The 22845-nt window shown below is 54.9% G+C and overlaps 7 protein-coding genes across 7 annotated transcripts; 3 read left to right on the top strand and 4 right to left on the bottom strand.

Annotated features, from left to right (window-relative positions):
• Positions 1 to 1937: 1937 nt before the first annotated feature.
• On the top strand, positions 1938 to 5125 carry BO95DRAFT_20275 (uncharacterized protein). The gene has a single exon (XM_025581046.1). It carries the CDS (start codon positions 2185 to 2187, stop codon positions 4819 to 4821), a length of 2637 nt encoding a protein of 878 aa, XP_025436841.1. The 5' UTR covers positions 1938 to 2184; the 3' UTR covers positions 4822 to 5125.
• BO95DRAFT_518817 (uncharacterized protein) lies at positions 5012 to 6129 on the bottom strand. Its single transcript, XM_025591988.1, has one exon. The coding sequence runs from the start codon at positions 5930 to 5932 to the stop codon at positions 5405 to 5407; it is 528 nt and encodes a 175-aa protein (XP_025436840.1). The 5' UTR covers positions 5933 to 6129; the 3' UTR covers positions 5012 to 5404.
• Positions 6130 to 6213: 84 nt separating this feature from the next.
• Positions 6214 to 9260, bottom strand: BO95DRAFT_486310 (putative C6 transcription factor (Leu3)). Its single transcript, XM_025590446.1, has 6 exons — positions 8749 to 9260; positions 8240 to 8685; positions 7754 to 8191; positions 7421 to 7689; positions 6840 to 7373; positions 6214 to 6787 (listed from the first exon to the last, which is right to left on the bottom strand). The coding sequence occupies exons 1-6, from the start codon at positions 8947 to 8949 to the stop codon at positions 6480 to 6482; spliced, it is 2196 nt and encodes a 731-aa protein (XP_025436839.1). The 5' UTR covers positions 8950 to 9260; the 3' UTR covers positions 6214 to 6479.
• Positions 9261 to 10443: 1183 nt separating this feature from the next.
• BO95DRAFT_375924 (uncharacterized protein) lies at positions 10444 to 12829 on the top strand (the record flags this gene model as incomplete). Its single annotated transcript, XM_025583169.1, has 2 exons — positions 10444 to 10912; positions 10962 to 12829. 2 exons carry the CDS (start codon positions 10444 to 10446, stop codon positions 12827 to 12829), a joined length of 2337 nt encoding a protein of 778 aa, XP_025436838.1.
• Positions 12830 to 12890: 61 nt separating this feature from the next.
• On the bottom strand, positions 12891 to 16860 carry BO95DRAFT_448020 (F-box domain protein). The gene is made up of 2 exons (XM_025587751.1): positions 16219 to 16860; positions 12891 to 16088 (listed from the first exon to the last, which is right to left on the bottom strand). Exons 1-2 carry the CDS (start codon positions 16422 to 16424, stop codon positions 13253 to 13255), a joined length of 3042 nt encoding a protein of 1013 aa, XP_025436837.1. The 5' UTR covers positions 16425 to 16860; the 3' UTR covers positions 12891 to 13252.
• Positions 16861 to 17472: 612 nt separating this feature from the next.
• On the top strand, positions 17473 to 20299 carry BO95DRAFT_425026 (putative C6 transcription factor; the record flags this gene model as incomplete). Its single annotated transcript, XM_025584698.1, has 6 exons — positions 17473 to 18152; positions 18211 to 18648; positions 18699 to 19080; positions 19139 to 19274; positions 19363 to 19596; positions 19675 to 20299. The coding sequence occupies 6 exons, from the start codon at positions 17473 to 17475 to the stop codon at positions 19881 to 19883; spliced, it is 2079 nt and encodes a 692-aa protein (XP_025436836.1). The 3' UTR covers positions 19884 to 20299.
• Positions 20300 to 20505: 206 nt separating this feature from the next.
• Positions 20506 to 22802, bottom strand: BO95DRAFT_448018 (protein translocase subunit TIM50). The gene is made up of 3 exons (XM_025587750.1): positions 22331 to 22802; positions 21539 to 22267; positions 20506 to 21476 (listed from the first exon to the last, which is right to left on the bottom strand). Exons 1-3 carry the CDS (start codon positions 22610 to 22612, stop codon positions 20883 to 20885), a joined length of 1605 nt encoding a protein of 534 aa, XP_025436835.1. The 5' UTR covers positions 22613 to 22802; the 3' UTR covers positions 20506 to 20882.
• Positions 22803 to 22845: the final 43 nt, after the last annotated feature.

The following is a 22845-nucleotide window of genomic DNA, read 5'->3' as shown; positions in this document are numbered from 1 at the left end:
TCCGTAAGCACAACGCCATGGCTTTTACTTGGTGAGGCAAAAATGTTAAGTTAGCAGCTGATGAGCTGAAGCAGAAAAAAGAAGAGCAAACCAATACGTACATCATCAGTGAGCAGCAGTAGCAGTAGCAGCAACAGCATAAACTGACAGTGACAGTAACAGAGAGATAGGAGGGAAACAGCGGACAGCGTCATCATCAGCTACCATCAATACCCTCAATACAATGCCCATACCTGGGTGATACACTCCCATCCATACCCAATGCCCCAATGGGACCCAACTTCTTCGATCAAAATTACCGCCTGACCGAAAACCACAAACAAGATGACGTCGAGGGCTCCCGGAGCATAGTAGCTGAGTCAGCCGCCCAGGGCCATGCATCGCATCTTAACTAAGGCTGGCTCTGTCTGTCGCTTCTTCTTTCCTCGGATCTTTCGTCCTCCTCCTCCGACCTCCACCTCATTCATTCATTCTCCCCTCCTCCACTAACGGGCAAGTGACGGAACACAGCGTCATCTCTCGTCATGTTCCCTTCCCGATCGTCGCGACCGTTCGGTTCTTTCTATTGTTTGGTCCCAACAGAAATAAGATGTCATAGCTTCGCATCTCCGCAATCCTAGGTTGAACTACAGGTACTCTTCATATTACCAGGGAACGAAGAGCCCCAGTCGTCGTCTAGATCTTGATCTGATCCACCATTCACGCACAAGAAAGATCCCTGAAACAAGAGATGGCAGATGGATGTCATGGTGATAACGCATGGCGGCTGGAGACAGTAACTAGACTCATCCGAGTACTTAAGAGATCGAATCTTGCTGGCTGCCCTTTCCCCCTTGTCTTTCCCCATGTGGTCTTCTCTCTATCAAGATCATGGGTTAAATCCCGGCCATCGATATCAGCGACCATTTAAGCTTCCCTTCGGTTGAAGCGAGGTTGGTGAGGATTGACCATGGGTTGCGCAGCGCCACTCCCGAGCGACGGCCATGAGAGGATGTCATCGATGATGCAATGCCAGACACAGCGCCTGGTCCGTGGGAAAAGTAGGTACTAGGTATACTTGGTAAACAATAATAAATACCAATCGCGGGGAGGGAGATATTCTGACAGCCAACTGTTAGTTATAACTAGTTGGTAGTTAGTTAACCTATTAATATTCTTAGTAAGTAGTCGAATGAATTGGTAGTGCAGGAAATTCCCGTGATGCTGCAGGCTTGGTTGGTGGACGAAATCCCCCCAACTTCAAGGTTCTCCTCATTCTTCCTTTTCTTCCTTTTCTTCCTCTTTCTCTTTCAAAATCCTCCCTCTTCCCCAACTTCGGTGTGTCTGCCCTTTCTAATTACCTTCGATTTACGGTCCCCTGTCACCCCTCCTCTTTCCCCCCCTCCCCCCCCCAATCCAACCAGCCATACACATGTATCCCTAAAGTTCAGTCATGTAGATCATCCTGGCCCGACGTCGATTGTCCGCAGCCAGTCTCATTGCTTTCTGGAGGGGGTGACTGTCACTATCCGCCTGCCCGCGCGTCGGATCCGCAACGTGGAATGTCCCTGCAACTCGCGCACTTTGCCTCGTTCTCACTCGCTTTTCTCGGGTCTTTTCGTGCCAACAAGATCGCCTTTTGCGGGTCGTGCCTTGCCTGCTGCTGTCCGTTCTTATCTACATACTCTATTTGTAGAGCCAGCTGGGACTAAATTTACCTGGCTGTGGGTGTGGGCTGGCCTAGAGCGGGTGTTGGACTTTGTAAGACACGCATTGGAAGACAGTCACACACACTACACTATACATTCACCACACATTCACCACACACTCAACCCTTACGCTGCACCAAATCTCCCTTGCTGGTTAGCATTCATCGGGGTGGGAGAGGAGAACAAAGGGACCGGAGTTCTTCGCCGTGGAATCTCTTGAGCACACTCTTCTTTGGTTCTCTTTCGCTGTCCATTCACAAGATTGTAGTCCTCCTCCTCTACCAGACCCGACCGAGACACAGCATCACCTCCCCCCTCACATTGCTACGATATGCGACCGGCACCAAGTTGATTTGAAACCCATTTTTCCTTTAAAACAAAAAACAATAGAAACAAAAAAGAAAAAAGAAACCACCAGAACTAGAACACCATTCAAACCCGACCACTGCCGGCTTGTCACTTGGACCAATCTGCAGGACCGTTGGGCCTCCTCACAATGCCCAGCCTGGCGAATGCTGGCACCTCTGTCGCCTCACCAGAACACTTGGATCCGCCCCAGTTGAGGGCCCACAAGTCTCTACGTCGCCGGCCAAATGTTCCCTTGAACTCTCCATCCGCCGCCCAAACAATAAAACCAGTGGGCCACAATGGCCTCCCGTCAGGGACAGCCTCTCTGCCACCAGCTCCCGTTCGTCCCTTGACGCCTCCCGCGGTCGCCTCAACCGAAGACTCCAACACCCACGGGGCGCATATCGCAACAACACCTTCTTTACTCTCGGTGAGCGATGCGATAACCCCGAGGCCATCGCATCCTCCCACGCCCGAAACCACCCCTCCTCAAGTCGCAGCCTCGGCTCAGCGTCCGGCCCTCAAGCAACTCGCCCAGTCCTTCTCCTCGTCTCGGGCGGATTCCTTTCGGACTGCGCTGGAAATCATCTCAGATGCTGGAACTGAAACCCCGTCTCGGTCAGCCCGGTCCTCCTCGTTTGTAACCAGACAGAGCGATCCGTCCGACCACAGCGACACGCGAAGCGGAGAAACAACACCGATACCAACTCATACTTCTAATCGGATACGTTCCGCCACACCAGAGATGTTGATGGCAGAGAGTCGGCAAGATGCGACACGAAATCCACCGGCACCTGCTCCCAGTCAAAAGGGATCTGCATCTAGCCGTATCGACCGTGACTCAGACACGGCGGAACACCCAATTTACATGGTCGGGTCGGATGCAGACAGCACGGACGTGCTTCCCGTCCGCTTGAAAAGCGTACGAAGGCAGGGGGCTGACTCGCACGAGCCTGTAGGTGGATTGTCAATCGAGCAGTTCCGAGAGCAGATCGGCTGGCCCCAGACCGAGCCTACTACAGCCGAACCAGACGCCTCGCGAAGGTTCTCCAATGTGTCCACGACGTCCACCGTCGAGGTTATGATTATCGACTCGCCACGATCAACTCAACGGTCACTTCGTCACACTGAGAAGAGGAGCTCTCTCCGCTCAGTCAGCTCTCCCTTGACCAAATCGGAACATACCTCACTGGTCTCTAACGTCTCTAACCCGGACTCGCAGCATCGGCTGGTTCATAAGAGTGCGCGCATCACAGAACAAGACCGTCGAAGTGTTGCTTCGGAGATGTCGATTTCGGGGATTTCGACAATGAGCTTTCTCCCGCCGAATGTGGAAATAGTACCGGTGGTGGTGATCCCCGAGCGGCGGTCGTCCCTGAAGTCCTCGACTTCGACCAGTCGGAATACCTCCCAAAGTCGCTCCCGACATTCGAGTCGACGCGCTCCGGTCGCCTCGGGCAGCCGCCCAGGCTCGCTGGAACCTCCGCGCCGCAAGGAGCGGACGCTGTCCGATGCGAGCACCAACGCGGACAAGCGGGCGCGATCTCGAGGCCGTAGCGATGGTAGGCCGGTCATCCCCCAGCGTAATTCGTCGTTGTCTGCACCAACCAGCTGCAACAATTCGCGGACCACGTCTCTCACCTCCGAGAGCCTACGGAATCACACGATGGCAATGGAGCAAGAGACGCGAAAGAAGCCAGCGCCACTTCCTCTGTCCCGACCTGAGGGTCCGTCCCACGGCTGGATTGCGCACGATGTTCCAGAAGCCGCGAAAACGCAGTCCATCATCATTGGTGTCGAAGATATGTCGCATCTCCGGCCGCCGTCCATGCCCTATACCCAAGTCTCCATCCCGTCCTCATCTCCCGGCGTGATCGAAATCAGTGAAGCGAAGACGATCGCCATCTTCCCGCACAACAACGAGTCATTATTGCTGGTAGAGCCACAATCACAACCTACCGCGCGTGAGCAGATTCCTGATATAGCATCCCAGGACAAGCCCCAAACGCCGGTCCCGTCGACGCAGTTCGAGGTGGAGTCACCGTTGAAGAACCCCCGCCAACCTCCCAAGCCACCGGTCTGCCAAGTGGAGCCGCCATCGCCCGTGCAAGACGCCAGTCGCCAACTGGGAGCCGCCGTGAGTGAAGCCGAAGCGAATGGACGTCCGGCCCGTCGGTTCGGGTCCATCCGACGTCCGTGGATGGTACGTCCTCGGTCTGATTCATATAATTCTGCTCTCGAGTCTTTCTCACTGACGTCCGTGAAGAACCGCAAGGCGGACAACCCCGAGATCGAGGGGCGCCTGCAGCCCTTCTGGCGACCGCGTCGCTTCTGGGACGACTCGGAGACCGACACTTCCTCCCCCAACGGGAGTCCCGTTGAAGACCGACACCACCACGAGCCCGACACGGTGATCAAGAATTCGCTGGGGATGCCGCAGCAGCGGACGGTACTGGAGGGGCCGCCCATCTCGCGCAACCCGGAGACCCGACGCCGGCTGGGCGGCCACCATCACGCTGCCAACCGCGGCACCCTGGTCGGCAGCAGCCAAGTGCTCACGCCGGAGGCCCTGTACTCGCAGACCTCCCTCCACCACCACCGGTTCCAATCCCTGTCGTGGTGGCGTTTGCGGCTGCGGGCCGGCAAGGTGCGCAACCTCCGCAAACGCATGCGCCGGGTCTGGCAGCAGCACGGCGAACGTCGACGCGAAGCCAAGCGCGAGAAGCTGAAGCAGAGCATCGGGGACGCGGTGCTGGTCGATTCCAGCACGAGCCCGAGGCCATAGCTGCGCTATCATTAATGATGATCGACGAGTGATGCATTTTTGCTTAGAGGATTGGATACACAGGTTGATTTTGATGTTACGCATGCTTATGATTTGTTTGTTTTTTGTGTCATGTTTACGATTGATGATATTGACGATTGACGATACCAATTTTGTTCCTGTCTATTCTTTGTTCTCAATACCGAAGCAAGCCCACGATCGTCTCACTTTCATTCTATTTAAGATACCACAAGATTAGCAATTACCACTCACCAGTTACCACAAATGATAACCCCGAGTGCAGCATTCATTATTCCTATGAACCTTCCCTCCAAGAACAAGACAGCCCTAATACACAGGCCCTCTCCATAATCAACCAGCCCAACTCAACACATACATACGTAAAAACCTCAGAAAAGACCAAGCATCCCTCTCCCATTCCATTCCACCCAATCCAACCACCTCACTCCCAACCTCCCCGCAAATAACTACCCAAGAATAAACCCCCATCCCACCGACAAGACAGAATCCCCATTCCCATCCCCATCCCAAACCCCACTGCAGTAACCCAAGTAACCCAAAAATCCCGACAGACAGCAAAACTTCACCGCAACCGCCCCCGAACAGCCATGCCCCCAAACTCCGCCTCCCTGGCCCGCTTCCTCCGCCGCAACTCCTCGCTCTCCTCCACCCCCGGCCCTACTGGTCGTGGTCGTGGTCGTGGTCGTGCAGCATCATCACCCCCTCCCCGCATCCGCATCCGCGCCCAACACCCCGGATCAAGGAACGGCTGCGGCGCGAGCGCGAAGTTGAATTCCGTGTCGCTTCTGCTTCTGCTTCTGCTTCCGCTTTCGCTTCCGCTTCCTGGTTTGTCTCTGGATGCGGGGTTGGAGGTGGGGGTGGGAGTGGGGTTTGAGGATGAGGATGAGGATGAGGATGAGGGTTCGAGGAGAAGGGATGGGGGACGGGTGGTTGTGTTTGGATTTATGGAGGGATTCCTCTTCTTTGGGGGGAAGAGGGCCCGTTTTTGCGGGATGAGGAGCGAGGACGGGGCGGGGCGGGTTGTTTGGAACTTGCGGGATTGCGGGTTGGATAGGGTTTGGAGTTGGGCTTGGGCTTGGGCTTGGGGCATGATGGGTTTTGCTTTGAGGTTGGTTTGGGGGTGTTGGGGGGTTGGTGTGGGAGGAGGTTGTAGAGTGAAAATCGGAGGATAAATTTAGTAAATGTAGAAGGGTTTAGTACCCAGTAGGCGGGGAAAGGAGGAGGATGTTAACTTATCGATGGCCGAGAGGTTCTGAGGTTGTGACGTAGACACGTGATCTTATACTACACACTGCACCTAACAAGTATTAACGTTACCATGGTATCTGAATCGGATGTAGTTCGGATTGTAAATCGAACTTGGCAAATATCGTCCGATGATACTATGTGATATATACAGCAAGCCATTCGCCTATCAATCGAGCATCGGTCGATGCATTCATCGTTGTAAAAACAGGTATCACATGATTTAAGAAGCAGCAACAGCGACGGCAACAGCAACGGCAACAACAAAACTCCATCGATCCCTGTCCAGCTTATTCTCACGGTGGACAACCCTGTCATCGTCAACCCGCTAATTATGATACACATGAAAAAGAAAAAGGTCATAAGATTTTAGAATCGACAGCCCCACACCACTACGCCATCCCTTGCGACTCCATCCCAGATATCGTGGAATAGGAATATGGCAGGTCGACCAATCCATCCAGAAGCCAGTTCAGTGGATCGAAGACTTCATAGTTCGGCTCGATGAACCCGCTGGGCAATGCCCCAACGCCACCGCTGGGCGGCACGCTGATGCCGGGCTGCGGCAGCAGAGGCGCAGGCGCGAGACTGGGGTCTGCACCGCCCACCCCGGGCGTCGCGGTCGAGGTGCGCGTCGGTCCGGTGGACGATGCCGACGATTCGGCGTTGGAATCTGGGTTGGTCGGGTTTTTGAGGCACGCTGCAAGACGGGTCAGCTCTGAGTCACTCGACGTCGAGTTGGAGACACCTACCTTCGATATTACGCCCCTTGGTCCGCGCATCCTCTCGCCACCGCCATACAGAGTCGAACAGAAGAGACATGCTCATCCGGCATCGTACCTTCAGCATCAGGGAGTCGTCAATCTCACTACCGTCGGGCCCGAACTTGGGCGTCGGCGCATTTCCCAGTCGCCACATCTGCGCCAGAACTTCCGCCAGCCGCTCGGGGAGATCGTTGCTGGACACCGATACCCCCCGAATGGCCCAAATGGTCCGGTTGAAGAGGTTTTTGGCATAGTCCATGTCAATGTGGGCTGCAAAGAAGCTCTTGCAGAGTTTCAACAGAGTGCAACCTCCCGCGACCATCATTTGATACACGTAGTACGGGGTGTAGGAGAGCACGGGCCCAACTTCGGTCTCTAACGTCATTGCTGCCTCGAGGAAAGTAGTTGCGGCGACGTAAAGCGAGAGAAGGCGTTCTCGGTAATTCTTGGCCGTAGTATCGTCGAAGAAAGCCGACAGGTGGAGATGGAGATTCGATGCGCGCAGGAAGAGATCAGTGATAGCTACATAGGTTAGAGAGTCTTCCATGCGACCGGATTTAGGGCCTTACGGTCTCGTAGCGGCTTAAGTTGGCTTTCCAACTCGTCAAAGTCTCGAGAGAGAAACGAGATCAACGCCGATCTCTCCTTATCACTGCAAAGCCCGACAGGGTCCCGGCGATTTTTGTAAAGTGACCTGGTAATCTTGTCGCAAAACTTTTCGATCTCCAGTCGGGGTTTCATGTCCTCCGGCAACTTGAAATTGGGATCCATGGACTCGTTCGAGGACAGTGTCCAATCATATAGGGTTGATGGCGGCTGACCGTAGCCAGTAGCGACTCTGCGCGAAATTGATTAGCTTGTCGGTCCATTCGATCCTCGGTTAATGCTTTCTCAGCACATACCTCTGCGCAACTATATTGCAAACAGCCCAGGTTCGGACCTTATCTCGAAGCTCCTCTTCGATGAGTTCCACCCGAAATTTGCTGAAATCCTGCGTATGTGACGGCCGATGCAGACCAAGCTGCATGGCAACCTGCACCATCATTCCGCACAGCATGAATGTAGGGTCCGTGGAGGTGCTGCTCGTAGGAAATGGCCACGTGCATAGCAAGCACAGTGCCTTGACTACATGGTAGCTCTGTGGGATGTCCGCCAGCGTACTCCAGACCAGCCGTGTTACCGGGCCAGCCAGAGAATTGAGGAGATGGGTGTCGGATTGGTACCGTCGGGCGCCAACACTGATGATTGTCCAGAAAAGTAGAGGCGATGCAGAATAGTATTCATCTGGCGACTGCTCTCGACTAAGGAACGGAAGAAACGGGTGATAGAATGTGAAAAAACTAGGCTCGTTAGACGTGCGGCAACAAGAGCCGACGGCGTACACTTACAGATTGAAGAGCTCTGTCACTCTCTCCGGAACCACAGCCACATCCTCAATCCTCTTGAAATGATGAGTGCCATTTCGCATGTAGCCACTGCCATCGAAGCCTGATCGCAGGTCCAGCAGGGATGCGACAGCTTCGTGCGACCCCATGTACTGGTCAGTAGACATGGCTGACGGCGTGTGGTAGACACCAGCTGAGCCAACCTGGCTGGGAGTCTCTTGTTTCGGAGTTTGCACCGTGGGCAAAGAAGTCGGGGTTTGCTGTGGCGTGCTCCCATTTGCCTGCACAGTCGCGATCTGCTTCCGAAGTTCGATGATCTCACGCTCCATCTCGGCGTTGCGGCTGCGCTTCCCAACACGTTTGAAATTGGATTCGATCTTGCAATCCAGTTTCAGGCGACGGCATCGGGAGCAGTCGCTCCACGGATCTTGAATTACATCGCATCGGAGCTACACGAAGAACAGTTCACGTCAGCGGAAGCCCCGTGGGATGAGACCGGGCACGCGGCATACCTTCTGCTGGCGACACTCATTGCAGGCCCGCTTGACAGGCTGTCGCTTCTTCTCATCACGGCTATCGAGGTCTTCCACCTCGTCGATACTGGCAGCGGGCGAGCTGTCCAAGCCTGCGGCAGCAACAGTACGTTTCCTGACAGGTCCCCCGCCATCGGACCCGATAGCAGGTGAGACAGATGGATGGTCGGCACCTCCCATTACGGGGCTGGAGGCAGCCGAAGCATTCTTCCTTGCGCTTGGGTCCAGATTGTTGCCCTGCACACCCTGGCCTCCGATTTCGCTGGGCGATCCTTCGAGGGAATCCAGACTGGTTGCGTGCAAGGCTGATCAACGCTGGGACAGTATAAGAGGGAATGGCGGAGAAAAAAAAGGCTAAAAAAAAGCACAGGTCTAAAATCACAGGTGCACTGGACAATAATTAAGACCACGTGCCAATATAGCAAGGAGGGCGAACGAATTAGCGATGAGTGAAAAAAAACTTTTACCCACCGACTTGCACCGTGTTTTGCAGACCCTGAAATTAAGTGGTGGAGGAATCACACTCGGCGGCGGGGGTCCTGCGAGGAGAAGCTGTCCGATCTCGCTCTCACGTGCAGTGGACGGATTAGTGGATAGCACGTGACATATACTTGGACCAGTGATTAGTCACGAATAAGTCAGCCCCGACCCCATCGACCGTCCACAGCCCCACCACCCTATCAGTCCGTGCTTGACTGCTTGTCAACATCATGAATTGAGTGACTACGTGCTAGTTAACTACTACCTACTCAACCACTACACTACACCATCTCAACTGTACTTCCTACACAGTCTGCATCATACAATTGCATTCACAATGGACAATGGACAATCTCTGGCACCAGTGCCTGAGAGCAACGGTGTAGAGATGTCTATTCCCTCGTCACAGGTCATACCACAGACCACAGGCTGCCCCACGCACAGACTCCCACCACCATGCTAATTCCGGCGGTCGCCCGACAATTGTCCATTGGCTCTTCTTATTAGCGGACCATATGAGGTTGATCCCATAAGATGAACTCGTGTCTTCTCAATGATACGCAGTGATAGGCACTGCTACCTGCGTTCTATCTGGTTTCTCTTTAAATCGAAGGTCATTCACAATCTGTCGTATTCTGCTTCCAGAAATGAAGCTTCCATCACATCCGACTGCACTTCGTATCCTGAGGCTTACGCTTCGCCTCAATGTTCCACTTACCTAGGACCACTGTTCACAAGGCGAGCCTAGGGTATCCTAGCGCCAATTAAGCCTTGTACTGCGGCACTGCCCTCTGTCAGCGCCGAGGTTTGTCTAGAGACGGGGGTGACCCTTGAGGTGCCCGACGCCGCCTCTGCCACTATCTTAGAACTTACCCAGTCACACCAGGCAATCTGGGGTCTGCTCACTCACAGTTCGGTCTCTCCCGTGCCTGTCAGACTACGGACGGAGAGCATAATTCTTTTCTTGTTGGAGAATCTGTGGTTGCCCCGCGTCATTGCCCCGGTGGCATTGCTAGCCGATCATTCTGCCTCCATTCCAATTATGTCAGACGTCCATCGAGCAACAGTGACCTACAAATGACAGTATAAAGGTAGATTGTTCCGCTGCGGCATTAGTCTCGAATTCTGTCATTCACACTTCTACAGTCCATGCGTGGCATGCAGCCAAGTCCAATATAATTTATGTCTGCCAAGATGGCTAAAGAAACCGAGATTGGGGCAGATCAACCACCTGCATACAATCAGCTCGATCAGTCGCAGTTGGCATTACCCCCCTTAGACGTTTCTCGGGACGCTGGCCCATCCCAATACACGACAGTCACATCTGATCAGTGTGCCGCTCACCTCAAGCTGCTCGCAGCACTGGCCGATTTGCGCGACAGCGTAGCCAGCACTCGTGGAATCTTCGGCATCCAGGATCCTGACCCGGAACTATTCCAGCCAGACTCCAAGGAGGCCAATGAAGCGTGGGCTCGAGTGAAGGAGAAGCGGTGGGCGGTTTATACTACCCGAGCAGTGGACCGATATGCAGCCTGGTGGACGTTATGTGCTCCTGCTTCTCGCGCGCAGCCCAAACTCAGTACCCTCAAGTCTACCAGCTACGAGAAGATCACGACCTCTGACGAGTCAATGAAATGGTCTCAAGACGATATGCCTCCTCTCGGTAAGTTGAGTCACGGTGCATGCTTGGTACCGGCCACTAACCATTCTAGACGTGCTGATGGTATGGCATGCGCATATGCTGAACCCCCGTGCTTTTCTCGAGGACTGCATACGGCACGGAAAGATCAGCTTCTGGGCTAGTGGCCTGCCCTGGGAGGCCGTTAACGCCTGCGTTGACAATGTGACCCTCGACTACGATGCAGGGCTGAAGGCAAAGGAGACGTTTCTTCGCAAGACAAATTTCCCCTGGGACAATCTTGTGGACACGTCTGAGAAGTCGTTAAACTGCCCCGGTTGCGGAAAGCATGTCTTTGTCCCTTGGACAGACGGGGGCATGCTTCTTACGCTGGACGATGCATTTGAGCACTGGCATGGGTTCGCAGACAAGGATTTTCGCCACCCATGCCCTCACTGCTCCTACAACATCAACCACGAAAGTCTGAAGATTGCCAAATTCTGCGGGGACATCAACTTGCTATTGCAAAAAGACCTTCCGATGCCAGGGACTTATTACAACCTTCGGGGATTCCCTGAGCCGGCCAGCGATACCAAACGACGGAAACAACAATTCAATTTCCCTAACCGCCTTCTGGAGGTCGTCGGCACCGATATCATCAATTATGCCTACCCCCGCTGGAATCGAGACAAGAACCTGACCATGAAGACGGTCAACGATTACCTCGCTGCGAATATGAAGCAGAAGGACGTCATGTACAAGGCCAACCTCGGCAGCCTGCAACTCACGCTCCACCCGGAGGAAAAGGTCGCCTACCGCCGCATGATGTCGCACTACTGGGACAACAGCTCACCCCTGGCGCTCGATCTCGTTGGGGCTGTCATCCGCCAGGGCACCTTCATCCAGAAAATGGATCGCATCGACTGGCTGCACTCGCCGACCCTCACGGCCACCATGGACCGTCTGATCAAGAAGTACCACGTCTTTTTCCGGATCATGTCCCAGAACCCACGGCGCATGGCCGTCCCAACCCTCGACGTCGACCTCGCCTGGCACACGCACCAGCTCGCGCCGGCCCGCTACTTCGCCTTCTCCACCCACCGCACGCGCGAGGACGGCGGCGGCGGCATCAACAGCCTCGCCATCCTCATCGACCACGACGACAAAGTCGACGAGACCAAACTCTCCGACGGCTTCGAATGGACCAGCAAGGCATACAAGAAGCTTACCGACGGCGAGATCTACAGCGAATGCACCTGCTGGTACTGCGAGGCCGTCCGCGTCGCCGCCGACTCCCCCCTCGCCATCCCCTTCTTCTCCTCCACCGCCCGCGCCCGCCAGGCGGCCGCCAAACTCCACGACCGCGACGACATCTCCTCCGACCCCGACAAGAACCCGCACATCTCCGCCCACAACGCCGTCCGCCCGCAGACCACCACGACAGCAGGTAACACCCGCAGTCTCGATCCCCGCGAGCTCAAATTCCTGAAACTCCGCCACGACTACGAGAAGGCGCGCCGCCGCGCCGAGAAGCGCAAGTCCAAGGACCAGAAGGCTGCTTCTGCTGCCGCTAACAAGGAAAAGTCCGGGGCCGCCGCCGCCGGGGTGGACCCCGTCTATGGCTACTACCCTCTGCTGTGGGGGTATCCGGTCTACGTGCCCTTCTATGCCCCGTATACCTGTGACCCCGGGGTGCATGCGGATGCGTATGTGGCGAACCCCAGCTGTATGAGTTTCGTGGAAGGGGTGCATGGGAACTGTGCGGCGGGGACGTGTGGAGGTGGGGTTGCGGCGGGCAGCTGTGGAGGGATGGGAGGGAATTGCTCCGGGGGTTGTGCTGGGGGTGGGTGCGGTGGTGTTGGGGGTTGTGGTGGTGCAGGGGCTGGTTGCGGCGGCGGTGGTGGAGGTTGCGGAGGTGGAGGCGGAGGGGGAGGTTGTGGTGGAGGGGGCGGGGGCAGTTAAACTGCGATGTTTGTGGTGTGCATGCTTTCCGTATGCTCTGAAATTCGTGCACGACGACAATGATCAGTATCTAATTATTTGCTTCTGACATCTTAAATTTAGCCAGTTCACATTGAAACACGTTTCGCGGATGCTGAAATATGAATGAGACATTCCGATTCCAATCACACGAGACTGGGTCAACCCCGGCCCTCCTGATGCGTCTGAATATACAAGAAGCCAACTTCTTACCTGTAACATATAGACAATAGTCCCAGACTCTAGAACAAAGAAAACGACGCCATCGCTCTACAATCCCAAATATGTTCCTGGTCCTATCAATATACACTCCAAATCTTCGAAACCAATGATGCAACCCAGAAAGAAAAAAAGCAAATCGAGTCGAGATCTGATGAAAAAACAAAATGGGAAAAAGCAGCCCTGCTACATCACAATACACTTGCTTCGTCGTTTGCTCCTCTCGTAAATAGTTTGTTCGTTCCACTCCTCTATGCGTCTCCGCCACAGGTCATGGGCGGCCGCTTGAGAGCTGGCGGATAGCGTGGGATCCGTCGAGGCCCGGTGGTGCAGGGGTTGAATGCTGGCCCCTATCAGCGGTAGTGGAAGGTCCTGGGATTGCGGACGGCGGTCGCCCACCTGGTGGGGGTAGCCGGAGCGCATATGACTGTCTTGGAGGACTTCTGGAGCATCGTACTGCAAGGCGGATGGAACTTGGAGGTTAGGAGAGGAGAAGGAGTACTGGCGGGTGTTGCCGAGCTCCTGCGTGGCGGGAATGGTTCCCGGAACGTCGATGCGGGCATGCATGGTAGGCTGCTCGGGCGACGGATTGGCGTAGTTGGCTTGAGAATTCGATGGCGGTAGAGATGGGTCAGTGGAGAGGAGGGGCACGGATCGGTCAGGCTGCGCTGGGTAGTCGGCTATGCTCTCTAGTTGGAAGTGTATATGCTGCTCGACATGTTCTTGAGAAGGAGTGACCAGCGGTGCGAGTCCGTTCGTGTCCTCGATGGTGTGCGGAGCGCCGGTGGCTGAACTTCTTCTCCTGCGCATGAATGTGTTTTGCCTGCGCGCTCGTTCAGGAAATACGGGCTCTCTGGTGCTATTTCGCATTAGGCGAGAAGCGAGCCTCGAGCTCGCGATGCTGTTCAATCTGTGCAGTGACACCCGAGAGGACGATTCTTCGACCATGTTCTCTAGACGGGTGGTTTGCGAGCGCTGGACTTCGGCCGGAGGTTCGCCAACTCGGGTGATCGGCTCTGTCCTAGAGGGTAGCAGAGTCCTTCGCAAATGATCAGGGAGAGGTGCATCTGGCACGCGAGTATAGGGTGGGGGAGGCGGGACCCAGTTGTCAGCGTCACTTTCATGAGGTACCTGGAAGGTCTGCGAGGCTGGTCTCGGGTGGATGGGGGACTGCGCATCGCGATGTGGAGGGTGATATCGTTCCCTCGTGTTGGCAGCAGCAGTCGCAGCACGACGCAGTGTATCCCTAGATCGCGGTTGCCCATTGTCATACGGGGACTCTGGGATATGATACGCATCTCCATTCGAAGAACTGGAGAAGAAGGAGCTGTTGCGGCGAATATTCGGCCGAGAAGCGTGAGACACCAAATGGGCCGACGGATATGACTCCCTAGCGAAAGCTCTGGCTCGCGGCGACGTAGCGCTTGCACGGTGTATGCGAGTCCTTCTTCTTTCTAGTTCTACCTCGGTGTCTAGACTCGAGTCTGGCTCATAAAGCATTTTTGGTTCCGCATCACCAATCTCAATGCTAATCTCGGTATAATTGCCATCGCTCGCTGAACGTGCAAAGTCCAGCAGAAGGACTCGTCCACCATCCACCGGCACATCTTCTTCGCCAATGGTTGGGGGGTTGATGCCACCTGGTGCGACGGCCACCAAGCGACGATTTTCTGCAGCGAGACCCGTACATTCCACCCAGTGGGCTGCAGTCATGCCCGGCATATCACTGATTTTATGACCCTTAATGAGTACTTTTGGTTTAGTGATCGACCGCTGCAGTCGAGATGAGCAATCTTCACCAGGTAGCGCGCCTTCGTGTTCCCAGTGGCACAGCTCCCCATCGGACCCAGCTGGTGGTCGTGTACTAGTCGCTACAGGAGCGATATCCAGACGATCGGGTATGCCATACACCCAAAGACCAGATTCCTTAAAGCCAGCCGCAACCAGTTCCCCCATAGCATCAACAGTAGGTAGCATGGTAGGGGCAGATTCTCTGGTTCCATCATCGGACATGGGCGTCACAAAGTACGTTGTACCTGAGCTAGTGTTATTGGCCCCAAACGCTCGGAGTGAGTTGATTTGTTCATCAAAACCCATGATCCAGCTACCTTCGCCCTCGGAGTGGAGGGGAAGCATACATGCGCGACTGAAGCCCGTGGCAACATCCGGAAAAAGGATTTGAGTAGTCCACATCCGTCTATGGACATCTCTCAGAGAGAGTTCCGGCTCCGATTCGGCATAGAACGGTACTGTTATCGTGACCAAGCCACTATTTTGAGGATCGGCAGAAGTGCCAAGAAGCATGGCTCCATCTGCAGAGAAAGAGACAGAGTCGACGCCAGAGCAGCGCACGGCTCGTCTCTCGGTGGCCAGTACCCCCTCCCCGGTCGCATGTACTTCAATGCGATCATCATACGCAATAGCAAGCACACCTCCCGTGGGAGATAGTGCTAGCGTCCGAGGAACATCGTTCAAGGCTAGGTCTTGGACCAGTCTTACTTCCTCGTCACAAAGACTGTAAACATTGACACGATGGCTAGAAGAAACCACCGCAAGCAGAGACCCGTCGTCAATGATCGCGGCATGCAATGGACGCCTCCAGGTTTTGAGTTCATGCTTCACTGAAGCAGGGTTTGAGGTGACGTCAAGGACAACAATTCGAGAGGAACTGATGCACAGGATTAGTTGACCGTTGGGGGAGAAAGAGAACCGGAAAGCTTCGCCCTGCGGAAATGCCGTTGACGAGCTCATCGAGGTCGATATCAGCTTGATTAGAGTCTTGCGAGGTCGCAAGAAGGTCTCAAAAGCATTCCGTCTGATTTGAGTGTAAAACACTTGTTTGAGGTGTGACAGGTCGCATGGCTGCTGACATGGCTCCGCGATGGCTTTCTGGGTCAGAGAGAAAGATGGGCATTGGGCTAAATGATGAGAGTATAGCAGAGTCGAGTCGGAAATCCGCCTCCATTTGCGATTCAGTAAGGCTAGTGAGGCGAATGTATTTGCATCCGCAACGAAAAGGATACTGTGTAACTCGTTAAGAACGAACCGCATATAGGTCAAGTTACCGCGCAGTGCGGGTGAGCGATATGGAGAAGCGAACAAGCGCCTCCCAGCCGACCAGCTAGAAGAAATAGAAGAAAGTGACTACTTACTGTTCAATGACTGTGCGAGGTAAACGGGCAAAGGGTGAGGAACGTTGCTCGCCTGCGAGCTCTTTCTCCTGCTTTATCATATCGCTTTGCAGCTTGATCAAACATGTTGTCGGTTGCTGGTCATCATCATCTTGATGGGGCCCATCGAGCCGCTCAGCCGCAGGTAATAGGACATCCTCATCCATGATCAACGATGTCCAACCCATGGGTGCCTACATTTGCTAAAGACAAATGTAGACACAATTATAGGATCAATTGCACCCATCCAGCATCATGGCGGGATATGTAGGGGAAGTTGGCAGGATCCCGAACGCAGGATTTGGCGCGTTGGGGGGTGTGGTGTGGGTGGTGGTGACTCTGGTGAGTGGAAAGCACGGGAAGCGCCAACTAGCGACCCCGGTGGCTGTGTCTCTCCAAACGTAGACCAATGTAGACCAATGCAACGGTGATCGTCTGGTCCGGTTTCAGTGGATAAAACTCAAACAGGGCTAAGCTAAGCTAAAGAGGCATAAGAAGAGACAGCAAGTCCATGCGTTGGCTGCATGGTCTGGCAAATAATCGATCAATCAGCTGGGCTGTACGGAGTACTCGGAGAGTGGATGAGAGGTAAGTAAGTCATGAATGAGTGAGCTCACTGTAAGTCCGTTCGCGCGTGCCAGGCGGGGAGAAAGTGAAACGGGTGCCTGAAATAGGCCTGAGGCGGGCGCGGGGACCCTGTCCAGTCCCATTTGGGCCTAGTCCACCCGATGTGAATACGGACTTCCATTTTAGAGCACGTGGTTGGTCTGACCCGCTGACTCAGCTCTTTTCCTCCCCACAACTTCACAGCAGCCGATAAGAACGAAGATTTTATCGGATTCGGAGAAAACGCAAGGGAAATAATAATCATCATCCCGCGCTGGATGGACCGAACCACCCCCTCTCCCAAAAGTGAACTCTTCGCTCATCGCAATGCCTGTTTGATTTTTGTATGCTGAGTGACCATGCAGTACTTGGCGCAGCTTCGCGACTAGCTTACCCCGGATCAATGCTTTCCTCTCCCACTCTCAGAGTCATTTAGCCGGGTACAGCGCTTGTTCCCCGATCATCGGTGGCCGGCCTAGATCCGATCCTCCACCATACGCACGCTTCGCACTCGACGGTGTTCGCCCTCTATCACGATTGCATGATTTGCAGTGTCCTCAATTGGCTTACGATTAGTTGATGATCTTCACAAGAATTCCGAGCAGGTCGCCCGTTTGCTGAAGGCTCATCATGTCGTCGACGACAGCTCCGAGTAGCTCCACCCAGAAGCTCGCCTCTCCGGGATTCAACGCCGGCGCCAGACCATACAGGTCACATAAGGTCAGGGCATGTGATCTGTGCAGGAAGCGCAAGTCTCGGTGCACTGTGGATATACCCGGCCAGTCGTGTCTGTTGTGTCGCGTGCAGGGCGCCGATTGCCACTACCAGGAGGATTCCAGCCAGGATGCTCCACTCTCAGACGGCCATGACACCAAACGCTGGTCCGCAGATCCGGCGCAAGTGTCGACTGTTGGTCAGAAGCGTAAGCGCAGCTCAGAAGTCGGCTCCCCGGCAAGTGGCAGCCGCCCACGGGCATCCAGTGTTCCCCAGACAGACTCGGCCGGTGGCCATCGAGGAAGCGAGTCCAGATTCGATGATCCTCACAATGAGTCTGTCCTCATTGTTGGGCCTGTGGTGGCTGACGACGCCCAAGTAATTGAAAAGTACATGCCCACCGAGCGGACGAGCAAGTCCGTAGAACCGAAGAACAATACGTATAATGTCTACTCGAGCGATCCAAGGAAGCCCATTTTGTACACGACGGTTTCGAGACGAAGACAGGGAATGCGCGTTGGTATTCCGCCGGGAGAGAATCAGAAAGAAATTCTGGAGCAGATCTTAGGACCTTTCAAGCACGACCTAGTTAGACTGTATGTCTCCGTCTAGGATCGGATTGGATCGGAATGACCTACTAACCACCCAAAATAGGTTCATTGACAGGTTCAACGCGGCGTTCCCCATCTTCGATGGAGAAAGCTTCTGGGAGGCTTTTATCTCTGAGACTCCCGGGGACCCGCCAGCCTCTCTTTTGTGTCAGGTTTATTCGATGTCTTTAGTGTATTGGAAGCACACTCCCAAGCTGGCGTGTCATCCAAAACCAGACGTCCGTTACGCGGTCAATATGACCGTGGCCGCTCTACACGAGGAATTCTCCGCCCCTGGTCTGTCTACCATAAGCGCCGCCCTCATTGATTTGACCGGTCGCCCGATCTTCTCCATGACTGGAAATGCGATCAGTAGCGGCCGTATGGTCTCCCTCGCACACTGTCTCGGACTCAATCGCGACCCTAGTCATTGGAAACTGTCCCCGGCTGAAAAGAATCATCGCATGCGCTTATGGTGGGGAGTGGTCATCCACGATCGATGGTAGGTACCGTATCTGCGCAGTAAGAAAGGGTTACTGACATTGGTTCCAGGGGGAGCTTCGGTCACGGTGTACCGCCACAGATCGCAAAGAATCAGTACGACGTCCCTCTTCCGACAATCGACGTACTTATACCACCAGCATCTCGCACCCCTGAACGCGTCCGAGCCGCGCATTGCCACATCGCGCTGTGCCAATTGACGGAGATTCTGGGCGAGCTACTGCCCCTTGTCTACGGTCTTCAGCACCGATTCGCGCGCGAAACCACCAAGAAAGTGAGACAGATCCGGACGGACCTCGACGTCTGGGAGGACTCGCTGCCTGACTGGCTGAGAAACCCTCCACGTACCTCTGAGGGACGCATCTCCGGAACCAGCAGTCTTCAACTAGCGTTTCTGGCTGTTAAGATGCTAGTGAGCCGGGTGGAATTGAACGTGAGCGACGCACCTGCTACAAGACACCTCCTGCCCAGCCAAGCTAACAAATTCGTAGGAGGTGAACAACTCGGAGACCGAAAACCCGGAAGCACGCCGGTATTTCCAGACTGAATGCCGCAAATCGGCGGAGGAGATAGTACAATTCATCTCCTCTCTTCGCAAGGAGAATTTCCAAGAATTCTGGCTACCATGTAAGCACCTCTCTCTCACTTTTGTGACTCCTGGACCCATTCTGCCAGCCAAGCCAGAGACTAACAACCCAACCCAACCCCAAAACAGACAGCGCATTCCACCTCACCACAACCGCAACGCTTCTCGTCCGCTGCGCCCTCGAAACCACCGACAGCGAAGTCGCGCGGTCCTGCCTCGCCAACGTCGAGACCTTCCGCGCCATCCTGCGCCGCGTCCGCGAGGACGAGGACTGGGACGTCGCCGACATGTGCTTGGACCACTGCGAACGGCTCCTCAGCCGCCTAGCGGCGCCCCCGGGCAGCGCCGGCGCCGGCGCCGGCGGTGGTGCCACCAACCCCGACACGACCTTCAGCCAGGTCATCGGCCTCGGCGGCGGCATGTTGGGCGGCGGCGGCGCAGGCGGCGCGGGCGGCGCGTCCGACCACCCGGGGGCCACAGGCCGTCTCGTCAACCCGGCGGCCATCTCGCTCCCCGAGACGCAGACCAACAACGACATCGTCGACGACATGATGTCCATCTCCGGCACGTTCGGCACCATGGACGGCTTTCCCTTCGATATGACCGGCATCTGGGACGTGTCCGTCTTCCAGGACGTCAACCTATCGTAAAAGCCCGCAGAGAAAGAAATCCTTGAACAAGGCAACATGACCGTAACACTCTATGTAATCGACTACCCCAGGTTTCTCATTGATTTTTTTTGGGGATGATCACTACCAAATCATGCTCATTTTTCAACGAGAGTATAGATACCCACCTCATCCCTTTCGACTACTTGATCTTTTTCCCCCTCTGTCTTTTCAACAAAAGAGTCGAAAGTGAGGGTGAGGGAGAGTGAATGTGGAGGTTGGGGTGGAAGGAGGAAGGAGGGGAGAGGAGAGGCTTTCTGTCTTGTTTTGTTTTTGTTTTTTTTTAGAATATACCCATTGAGGCAGTGAGTGCATAGTTACTGCTGCTGTCGCTGTGTTGCGGGTTCTTTCTGCTTAGAGAGAAGAAGAATACTACAAACATACATACCTTTTATGGCATAGAAGCTCGACTGCCGCTGCGATTGTTCTGCGATTGCGGAAATCTGGCGGTTCGGCAGACAAATGGTTGTAGGGACCTGGGTGGGCCGCCGGAAATATATACTTCAGCTCATCGGGTCGACACCATCGGTAAGACCTACCGTGCAATTCAGCTTACCCTCTACGCGCAGGTAATACAGAAACCATGCATATGATTAGGATTTTATTTCCAATTTATACATAACCTCCCTCCTAGGTGGACAACAACAACGGGAAAAAAAAAAGTATGCTATTTTACAATCAACCCGTGATCAAAGGATGGGTGCGCGGGACAGAAACCCCTGCTTCTAAGGAAAGAGAGAGAGAAAAAAAAACACAACATGAAAACCCCGGTCCCGAGAACAACAGTAACAACAGTGTACCCCAGGTATACGTAGATTATAAAAGGAAAGGGAAGACAAAGACACGGAAAAAAGAAGAGGAGAGAGACAGAGAGAGGAAGTTCGTTTGTGGCGCTCGTATGGAACCCAAGCACCCGCTCTCATAAAGAGTGCTCCTGCGACCAAGAACACAAGCAAGTGATGATCGGTTTCACTTTTTTGCTTACTGCTTCTTGTCACCACCAGCACCGAACATGCCGGTCAAGGAGCCCTTCATCATGGCCATCTGTTCCTGACGAGCCTTCTCCTCCTCGGCGGCCATCTCGGCCAGCCACTTCTCGCCGTTTTCGCGGATCTCCTTCTCGATCATCTCGTAGTTCTTCTGGCCGCGCTCGCGGATCTGGTCCCAGAGCATCTTACCCTGGGCCAGGCCCTCCGCGGGGCTCTGCTCGCCGTCCAGAGTCCGGTTGGACTTCAGACCCAGAGCGGAGGCGAAGCCGCCCAGACCACTCCGGGGGCGGCGCTTCTGCTCCTCGGCGAGTTCCTGCTCGAAGCGCTCGCGCATGGCCTTCTCACGCTTGGCGAATTCGACGGGGATAGACGAGCCCTCGAAGGACTTGAGGACGGGGCGCACATCCTCAACGCCCATGCCGGCGAGGTATTCCAGGAAAGGGATCAAGGCGACCAGGGTCTTGTCCTTGGGGTCGCCACGCCACTTGTCAAGGACGATAGCGTTCTCGGGCTGCAAGCGAGCGTGCTCCTCCTTAGTGTCAAGAAGGATGACCTTGGAGAGATCACGGTTCAGGTATGACAGATCCTATGCAGTCCATGTTAGTGAGGAGGATGGAAAACAGCCAGCTCGAGTCAATTGCGTCATACCTTGATGTATTCACCGTCCTTATATCTGGTGGCCTCTCTGAACAGGGGCCAGCGGATGATGCGGTAGGGGTCGAGCTTCCGGAGCACCTGGTCGGCCATCATGCTGGGCACGCTGGTGAACAGGACGAGCTCGTAGTACTGGTTCAGATACCGGAGGAAGTAGTCGACACCGGGTCGCTTGGCCACACGCCAGCCATGTTCGCGGCTCCACTCGCTGTGCACCAGCAGGTCCTCCAGACTCAGCACCAGAGTGTAGGGCTGGCGCATGTTGGGGTCCTCGTCCGGCAGCAACTTGGGGAAGGCCGGGTCCTTGTAGTAGCTGGTGATGTCACCGAGACGGGCCTTGGCGCGGTTATACCACAGTCCCAGTCCCCAACCGGACGGAGTCTCAGGGTGAGCCTTCTCTTCCAACTCGTTCTCCCAGTTCCGGCCCAGGTAAGCCACTCCACCAGCACCGGCCAGCAAGAACAGCGCCGAGAACAGATTGGCCATGCGGGCGCGCTTGCGGTCGAGGGAGGAAGTATAGTGGTCTTTGGATTTATCGCCGCGACCCTCATCTTCGGCGTAGTCTTCGGCGCGGGAGGGGTCCTCGGTGAGGTTCAGAGTGGTAGATGGACGACCGGTCTGGCGAGCTTCCAACTCGGCCGCGAGGGTGGAGGGGATACCCTGGGTAAGGTCGGGGAGGGGCTGGCGAGGGAGTTCCTTTTCTTCGGGTGCGTGTGATTCAGGCTAGTAGAGCCACACTGGTCAGCTGAACAGGCTTAAGTATCAGTAGGATGCGGCGCAACTCACGGAGGTCTGTTGGGAAGAGGCATTGCTCTGCGGGTCGGCCTTGGTATCAAATTCGGCCTGCTCTGCGGAATAATCTGCTTGCTTGTCTTCTTGCTTGGGAGCCGGAGCCTGAGAGGGCTGCTTGGCCTGCGAGGCCTTGATGGAGTCGGGAAGGTTGTAGGAAGATTTCGGTTTGCTGTTCTTTGCATACCAGCGCGAGTGAGGGACTGTGACGGTTGAAGCACGGACAGTTGAAGCGAGGATATTAGGCCTCGTCAGAGGCAGTACGGCCCGGCTAAGCATTATGAATGGATGGGGGAGGAGGATCGATGGAAGGAATTTAGAAATGGATGGTGATAGACAGTTTACACATGCACCGCAGAGCGCACACAGCACACGGCAGGTAATAAAAAGACCAATGTGGGATGAGAAGAATGGCAGGGTCAAGAATCGATGATCCAAAGTGTCTGGTCAAGTTTAGGAAAATCGGCAGAGGTCGGCGGGCGGAGAAGACGGACGCTAACTAACACTTGCAC

The sequence above is a fragment of the Aspergillus brunneoviolaceus genome (assembly GCF_003184695.1).
Source record: "Aspergillus brunneoviolaceus CBS 621.78 unplaced genomic scaffold BO95scaffold_104, whole genome shotgun sequence".
Taxonomy (NCBI): domain Eukaryota; kingdom Fungi; phylum Ascomycota; class Eurotiomycetes; order Eurotiales; family Aspergillaceae; genus Aspergillus; species Aspergillus brunneoviolaceus.
The sequence above is the reverse complement of the archived record's forward strand: the minus strand, read 5'-3'. Positions and strand labels throughout refer to the sequence as shown.